A 9,347-nucleotide genomic window follows, 5' to 3' on the forward strand; every position below is an offset into this window, starting at 1 on the left:
TTTTATTTTATTTTATTTTATTAATAAAGAATAGAATAGTAAAACTCATTATTTGTTTTTTTTTTATAAAAATAATAAAGAATTTTCTAGATCATGTTTATGTAGCTGTATGCCTGTATTTGACTAGAATTGGCTTAATCCATCCATCAATAAAACTATCACAGTCACCACTTTTTCTCAGCCGCCAATCATAAAACCCCCCCAAAAAAGAAAATAATTAATCCTTAATTACTGTATAAACCAAAACCGCCCCTTGTTTATTTTTCCCCCCTTCACCAAGAAACAAAAATTTCATTTCCTTTTTTTTCCCAAAATTAAAAATAAAAAAAAAAATTAAATTAATTTTAACCACCCCATAAAAGTCCCCAATTTTCTCTCATTTTTCTTCCCATAATCACGTCCAAAACCAAAAAGAAAAACATAAATTTCAACAACAATCATTTTCTTACACACTAATTTCTCTCTCCTCCCAAAAAATGGACACCAAAATTGGATCAATAGACACATGTAACACCCCCACCAACACCACCATCTGCTGCCCCTCCAAAAATGGCGACGTTTCCACCATCCAAACCACCACCACAACCACCGTCGCACCACCGGAATCCACCCTAGGCCGTCACCTCGCTCGCCGTCTCGTCCAAATCGGCGTCAACGACGTCTTCTCCGTTCCCGGCGACTTCAACTTAACTCTCCTCGATCACCTCCTAGCCGAGCCTGGTCTAAACCTTGTCGGGTGCTGCAATGAGCTCAACGCCGGTTACGCCGCCGAAGGCTATGCTCGCTCTCGCGGCGTAGGTGCTTGCGCTGTTACCTTCACTGTTGGTGGGTTGAGCGTGTTGAACGCTATTGCTGGTGCTTACTCTGAGAATCTACCCGTAATTTGTATCGTTGGTGGACCGAACTCGAATGATTATGGAACTAACAGGGTTCTTCATCATACTATTGGTTTGCCTGATTTTAGTCAGGAACTTCGTTGCTTTCAAACCATCACTTGTTTTCAGGTACTTCATCGTTAATGGCGGTTTTATTTTATTTTATTTTTTTTTTTAAATTTTTTTGTGATGGATTTTTTGAAATGTATTAGGCGGTGGTTAATAATCTTGATGATGCACATGAGTTGATTGATACGGCGATTTCGACGGCGTTGAAGGAAAGTAAACCGGTGTATATTAGTATCAGCTGTAATTTGCCGGCAATTCCTCATCCTACTTTTAGCCGGGAACCTGTTCCTTTTTCTCTATCTCCTAGGTAAAATCTTCTCTCTGTTTTCCTGGTTTTTTTTTTTTTTTTTTAATTTTTTTTTGCTGAATTTCGGATTATTTTTATTGAATTATAAGTGAATATTGCTATTGATTTTTGGTTGATATCTGTGGAATATATTTTGAGCTTTATGGGTCGAATTCCAGTGAAAAATTTCAAAAAAAAATGGCATATATTGATCTCTATGTTTCCTGGTTTTTTTTTTTTTTTTTTTTTTTTAATTATTTTGCCGTAGTTCTTTTGGTGTTGATACATTATTTGGTTTTTTTTTTTTTTTTTTTTTTTAATGGTGATACATTATTTGTTTATCTAATGTTAATTACTAAATATAATGACAATTTTTGAAGTTAAATGAGTGTTAATGTTATGATTTGGGATAAATTCATAAAAATGCGAATATTATAATTAATGGATGTGATAAAATTGAGATTGTGATAATCAAAATGATTTCTTAAATGTTGAGAATTAATGGATTGAGGTCGCGTCATCAGAATAGTTTATACACTATGAAGAGCTATTATGTATTAAGTGAAGTGATATGATAACACATAAAGAACTTTTTACTCTACTTGCTTTTTTATAGTTGTAATATATGTGTGATTCTTTGATTTGTTGGGTAAAAAGTTGTTAGAATGGACGGAGGACATATTGGGATAAGAAAATTGGGACAAATTGGGTGTATATAATATTGGAATGTTTTGGATTTGTTTTTGTGTTACTTACTAGTTGATTAAAGAATCTAGTGTCTGCATTAGGTATTTAGAATCCCATGTGATGTGTTGAGGAGCTTGGCTTTAATTTATTATGACGTACATTATAATCGTGTCATACGAGTCGTATGCTATTTGAATTCTTGAATGTCCTAGAAGTTCCTATTCAAGGTCGTTTGAGTGGGGTTGATAGTGTCTCGTTTTTTAGGGTATTTGGCCGATTTGGGATTATTTTTTTGGGAAATTTGAGATTCTCCTACTTGAAATTGATGTATTTACTGCCTGCTTTTAAAATATCTTGTGAATGTGCTGTGATCATAAGAATAATGTGATTGATTGATACCTTTCTTGTGACAGTTTTACCTTTGCGACTTGTTGGGTACTAGATCATTGAAGGAGTTTTGGTTGTAGTTCAAGAATCTATTCTATTGTTTGCTATAGTATGACACTGTAACATGTGATATGCTGAGCTTGAATTTTAATTACCATAATTTGTTGGGTGTCACTTATTCTGATTTATCATGTAAATGATAAAATTGCCTGATACCCTTCTTATTATTGTTACTGTTGTACCCTGACTCTTCTTATAAAATCCTTGTGATGTGGTGTGCTTGGGTAAATTTTGGATGACATTTGGTCATGTGATTCATGGTTAAGACAGTGGGAGATTTGAGTTGGCTTAAGGTGACATTGCGAAATGCGACTTAGTATAAATGTATATTGTGCTGGCTGATACCCTTCTTGTTCCGCTACCCTGCGCCCGGAGCAAGAAAATTGGGGTTTCTGGTTGTGGTGGAAGTTTGTTGACATCTTTGTTCTTTTCTAGTCTCTGTATTATCTATTTTCATAGAGATTAATTTGTCTGTAGAAAATGTCCTGTTGTATGGATACCAGAAATGATGCAATGTGCATTTTATCAGAAATGACGCAATGGGTCTGTAAGCTGTTGTATGGATACCAGAAATGATGCAATGGCAAATACTTAACACCTGTTATCTGTAATTTTTGTGCATGCAGGTTGAGTAACCCTATGGGTCTCCTTGCTGCAGTGGAGGCAGCAGCAGATTTTCTAAACAAGGCTGTAAAGCCTGTCATGGTTGGTGGACCTAAATTACGGGTGGCAAAGGCCTGTGGCTCTTTTGTTGACTTTGCTGATGCATCTGGATATGCATTGGCAGTGATGCCCTCGGCCAAAGGCCTAGTACCAGAGCACCATCCTCATTTTATTGGGACATACTGGGGAGCAGTGAGTACTGCTTTTTGTGCTGAAATTGTCGAGTCAGCTGACGCATATCTATTTGCAGGCCCTATTTTCAATGACTATAGCTCTGTCGGGTATTCTTTGCTTCTCAAGAGAGAGAAGGCAATCCTTGTGCAGCCTGATAGGGTCGTTATTGGCAACGGCCCTGCATTTGGCTGTGTTCTGATGAAGGACTTTTTGAAAGAGTTGGCCAAGAAAATCAAGAAAAACACAACAGCCTTTGAAAACTACAGTAGAATTTTTGTTCCCGAGGGCAAGCCTCTGAAGTCTGAGCCTCATGAGCCTCTGAGGGTCAATGTCCTTTTTCAGCACATACAGAAACTGCTTACAGGTGACACGGCTGTGATAGCTGAGACAGGGGACTCGTGGTTCAATTGTCAGAAGTTAAAGTTACCTGAGGGATGCGGGTATGCTTTGTCAATGTGAATAACTCTTTGCTCAATGTTGAATTATCATTTCTTTTTGGTGCATATATTTTACAGAATTTGGGTTTTCCAGGTATGAGTTCCAGATGCAATATGGATCTATTGGGTGGTCGGTTGGTGCTACTCTTGGTTATGCTCAAGCTGTTCCCAATAAGAGGGTCCTTGCTTTCATAGGTGATGGGAGTTTCCAGGTATTCTTTCTTTTCTTTTTGTGTTATCCCAGCTAAATTTCGTGGTGAAGCAGAATGTATACTTTCTATTGTCATATGTAGATGCAAATCGAATGTTTTTGCTTCAATGTACCCTACCTTGAATATACTGTCTTTTATAGTCATGGATACATCAACCAGGTATCTTTGTTGGTATAGTTTACTTGCATTTATACTATGATGTTCTCCCACTTGATATTACTATCATTACAGTATATTTGATGTCAAGTACATTATGAAGATTATTTGTAATTTGACAGGAACTAATCATCATATTAAGTAGTTATTTGGTACCCATTAATCCTACCAGTAATGGCCAGTTTATGGGAATCGATAATTATCTGTCTAAAACAATAACTAATTTGACAAAAAGTAAAGCTGTTTAAGAACAAGGATAATATCCTCCTGACCATGAGATATTATCAATAGCTGTCCTTAGTATCAGAGTTTTGCTTTCAAATCTGCTTTCAGTTGATGTCCTTGGATATTCTCCAATGAAGAACATAGAGACCCTTATTTTTACTTTCCAGGGGCGAGTTGCACGACCCGGTCTAGCTTACTATGTCAACTATTTCCTAATAACCAACTATTCATATGCACAATGTACTCTATTTAACCCATTTATGCTTCTTGGCTGAAAATCACTCTGATGTGAAGTGTTTTTTTTTTCCCTCTTTCTTTTTGCACTTCTGAAGTTCTGATTTGCTTGCCTGCTTAGGTTACTGCTCAAGATGTGTCAACAATGTTGCGGTGTGAGCAAAAGACTATCATCTTCTTGATCAACAATGGTGGATACACCATTGAAGTTGAGATCCATGATGGTCCATACAATGTTATCAAAAACTGGAACTACACAGCTCTTATTGAGGCAATTCACAATGGTGAAGGAAATTGCTGGACAGCTAAGGTCTGTTTTGAACATCAGCATGCTTTTAACGTTACAAGTTATCTGATTACTTGTCTTTCGTTGTTTTCGTTGCTAATGGAGTCTCTGGGCTTTGCATTTCTGGACAGGTCTTTAATGAAGAGCAGCTTGTTGAAGCAATTGAGACCGCGACAGGACCAAAGAAAGATTGTCTGTGCTTCGTTGAAGTGATAGTGCACAAGGATGATACAAGCAAAGAACTGCTCGAATGGGGATCCCGAGTATCTGCTGCTAACAGCCGTCCCCCAAATCCCCAGTAGGCCTGATTCCATCACTGGATTCCCTACATTAAAGAAAACTTTGGTTTTGAGTTTCACGTTTTGTTTATGCGATTTTCCCTTTGCTTAACAAGTTTTGCTATGGGGTTCATGTTTAGTATTAATTAATCTAGTAGTAACATCCTAAATTGCTAAGCTAGTGTAGATTTGCGTACAGACTATCCTTTTTATAAGCAAGCCTTTTTATCCTCTTTCTGAAAAAAATTGATTGTGAAATATGTATCATCTTTAGAAGTTGATGGATCTTTGTTTATGCTTATTGAATAGATCAGAACAGGTTACAGGTTAAAGTCATTAAGGGCTGCCTTTGCTATCACCGAGCTGGTTCGAAATCCATGGATTCAATCAATTTCATTTTCGCGTCTTAAAATTCAAGAACTTTATCTGTACAAAAGTAAAATCATCGACATTAAACAATGATACTAATTTCTATATGATTTGGAGATATTAAGCAATAATACTAATTGGACAATATGCTAAGTAAAACTTAGTAGCAATATGCTACATTCATCAGTATATATGCTAAACCTAAACGTATCAATACATAAAAATTTCAGTAATAAATGTATAAATTTACTGTGGTAATGAAGGAAACAAATAATGCTAAAACATTATTAACAAGTAATAATATAATGATCATTCTAACAATAAACTAATGAATAGTACGTAAAATATTACACCAACCAACGTTTTTCAACATAAAATCAATCTTACATACATTTCACCAACTAATCAAACAAGATCAACATTAAGTCTTTAACATATACTCTACTTCTGCACTTCCAAGCAATCTTTCATACATCACACCAACTAGTTAATTTAGTACCAGGGATAATCATCTACTCTATTCCCAAACAATGTGAAGGTACGTTTAGGACCAAGAATGACAAAATTAATACGATTCTCCGATCGAAACGACACGACTCGAATGGTATCCCCTAGCTTAAACCCCTTGTCCACTCTCAATTTGTTCCACTGGTGTGTCAATGCGTATCTATATGAGCCACCCTTGTCGTATTTCCATCGACTTAGACGCATATTATTGTATACAGACGACCCCATGATGACCTTGACGTCAATGTGAGCATTCTTGTTAACACCAACTTTCTTTTCAAGAAAAGCCTCCTCATCACGGCTTAGAAATACCACCGGGACTATTTGGTTCTTAGGGAGTGACAATCGCGATTGTGTACCATTCAAATCGGATCCTGTAAGCTGCCTATCCAAGATTATTTTAGCGTCACTCATGTCTTTGAAATTCATATTATTGCTCTTGATATGTTGGCGCAATAGTTGTAGCAATGCACTACTATTACCACCAATAATAGGTTGATCACGGTTAACTCTAGGACGTTTCGAGCACTCGGGTTTATCTACTACAAGTAGATGATTAGGGGTTGGAGTTTCTTGATTAGTAACAATAGATGAAGGCAAGGCATAAATTCGTTTTTTAGGAAGGAGAAGATGAGTATTATCTTCAAGGGGTTTGTGAGCCTTCAAAGTGTCCGAGGCGTAGGTTCGTTTTTTAGGAGGAAGAAGATTGTTGGGAATCATATTTGATAGAGCTAAAGGAAATAGGAGGAAGGGATAATGAGGGTTTAAGGATGGGTTTGGAGTAGAGATAATGAAAGAATGCTGAATAATGCGTACGTAGAGTATATATAGGCGGAATGAATAGAATGCACTAATTAGAATAGGTTTAGGAAAATTTGACGTTTAAGATAGTGTTAATGAACTTGATGTACAAGTACTTTCCAAAATTAATTTACCAAAGGAAATTACTAATAGATTTTGCGCGTAAACATCCTAGTACAGTGCTAATTTCTAACGGCTATCCTTTTATAATCAAGTAATCTATCTTTATTCCCTACTGACCAATAATAAACATTTTAATTTATACAATGCATTGTTAATAATTAATCGTCTAAGCAATAATCCTTTTTGAACTAGTTTAGCTAGCACTATTAACCCAAAAAATAATAATTATTAGGAAATTTTGAATTTTGGTACCTCGAAAATGATACTTGTTGATTTTTGGTACCCATCTAAAATTTTATTTTATTTTGGTACTAATCAAAGTTACAAAATATAGGTTTTGGTACTTCCGTCCAACTTCCGTTAAACTTTTCGTTAGTGGGGCCCAATATCTAATTAATTAATAATTTATTTTTTAAAAAAAAAAGAAAAAAAAAAAACCAAAACCCAGCCACTGCACCCTCCCCCCTCCCCGTCATCCACCTTTCCCCCTCCCCGTGTCGGATGCCGGTGGGCAAACGTTCCCCCGACGCCGGTGAGTTCACCCCCCCTTTCCCCCGCCGATCTCTCTCCCCTTTCCCACTCTTGGCTGCCCCCGAGACCACCCCTTCCCCCTTTCCCCCAAATCAATTATTTAGGGTTTTTGGGTTTAATTTCTTCTATCTCTCCGGTTTAATTTCTTCTATCTCTCCTCAAATCACCAGAGGGACACTTGGCATGATTTTATGAAATAATTTTCCCTCCAAAATGCTCCTTTTGTTTTTTAAAAAAAAAAAAATTCTATTAAAAAAATTTAAAGGATAGACATTATTAAATTCAAATTTAAAAAAAAAAAAAAAAAAGTGTCACATAAGTCATTTAATTTCAATTAACTCTATTTTAATTCACTATTATTATATCATACTTTATAAATCTGTGCATTGCATGGGGACAAAACTAGTTCTTTATAATCAACTAACTATCCCTATTTAAAATAAAATAAATTTTTTTTTTTAAAAAAAAAAAAGGCACTAGTGGAAGGAGTGTAAGTATTTGCTAAATGTTTTTACCTAATTAACTAATACAATCACCATTGTTAACCTAACTTATATGTAATTTTTCAATTAAGTCTAATAAATTCACAAATAATAAGTTCTAATAAGGATTATTCAAATTCAAATTACAACTAAAATAAGTTTTAATAAATATAATGTTCAATAAATTCAAATTTTACATCTCTTTTGGCATAGACCACGCAAAGGATTAAAATTACAATTAAAAGACAGGAAAAAAAAAAAAAATTATCTTGCAAGACGCTATCTAAATCAGAAAAATAAACCGCAGCTTCGGATAGGCGATTAATTAAACTTGGCAGTCCAACTCCAAAATTACATCTTCATAGCCGTGCCACATAGCCAATTTAATCACCAGAATAAGAACTTTCAGCAATTTTATATTACATAAGGCCATAAGTTAAATTATTGATGTAAAAATTGTTAGTTTTTAGGAAACAATATACGTAAGGAACTATACATAATGCCACATTATTTGCCAAGTAATGGTAACATATGGCGAATAGCAAGCTTTGTCCTTGAATTTTAATAATAATATATATATAGATATAGATTGACATTTTCGAATTTTAATTAAGTTCAAGATATTTTATTACGCAAGTTCATCGATCATCATAAAATTATTTTTATCAGCCTCATATATATGCTTAAAAATGATATGATATTCAATTGAGTTGTCATATTGATTTTACGGTACATTTAGCCTTTGGTTAGGTCACATGGTAGTTTTTATTATTATTGTCAATTTTACATTATTTTAATTAGTGTTAAGAAAATGTCTAAAACTATTGTGAACCAATCAATTTATTATAAAAAATTCCATATCAATTACTTTTGATATATTATTTATAGTTATTGATTGATGTTTATTACTCCGTATATTGTTATGATGATCAAGATAATTAGCTTGGCAAAAACAAAATTCAATATTATGAAACTTGATATTAATAATTAATACCGTTTGCAACCTCTCTCACCCCTCGTAGTCTCTCCTCTCTCTAAAACCCTAGCCTTCATTGTACAATTATTATTTATCTATGCATGCGCTTAATTAAATTCAATTAAATTATTTGTACAATTAAATTCATCATCAATGTCTTCCAAAAAATAAATTGTGAAATAATACCCTCTGCCAAGTCATCAAAGCATAACAAACTTATGCCAGCTCAGAGGAAGTTAGTTACAAGCATTTATTTCTGTTATTAGCCTTGTAATAGCATAGCATTTATAAGTTGTTGTTTAGCCTTTATTTTCATTAATTCAATGAGAAACTTCTCTCTCTAAAAATATAGTTTCCTCTCTCATTTTTCTCTCTCTACATTTCTTCCTCTTCTACTGTAAAATTCTCGAACTCCGTTTAATGGAAATCATATTGTTTCTTCTTCTTTGTTAGTTCATTTTATCAACTTAAGCTTCCTTTTGCTCGTTTGTAACATGGTATCAGAGCGGGAGATCGATTTTGGTGATTC

The 9,347-nt window shown here is 34.6% G+C and overlaps 2 protein-coding genes across 2 annotated transcripts; one reads left to right on the forward strand and one right to left on the reverse strand.

Annotated features, from left to right (window-relative positions):
• The first annotated feature begins 378 nt into the window (after positions 1-378).
• LOC145568998 (pyruvate decarboxylase 2-like) lies at positions 379-5,256 on the forward strand. Its single transcript, XM_081628373.1, has 6 exons — positions 379-1,004; positions 1,088-1,251; positions 2,991-3,641; positions 3,733-3,850; positions 4,587-4,775; positions 4,883-5,256. Exons 1-6 carry the CDS (start codon positions 477-479, stop codon positions 5,051-5,053), a joined length of 1,821 nt encoding a protein of 606 aa, XP_081484499.1. The 5' UTR covers positions 379-476; the 3' UTR covers positions 5,054-5,256.
• A 634-nt stretch (positions 5,257-5,890) lies between these two features.
• LOC145566721 (putative B3 domain-containing protein At3g24850) lies at positions 5,891-6,625 on the reverse strand. Its single transcript, XM_081626050.1, has one exon. It carries the CDS (start codon positions 6,623-6,625, stop codon positions 5,891-5,893), a length of 735 nt encoding a protein of 244 aa, XP_081482176.1.
• Positions 6,626-9,347: the final 2,722 nt, after the last annotated feature.

Source organism: Chenopodium album, chromosome 11 (assembly GCF_948465745.1).
Source record: "Chenopodium album chromosome 11, dcCheAlbu1.1, whole genome shotgun sequence".
NCBI classification, from domain to species: Eukaryota; Viridiplantae; Streptophyta; class Magnoliopsida; order Caryophyllales; family Amaranthaceae; genus Chenopodium; species Chenopodium album.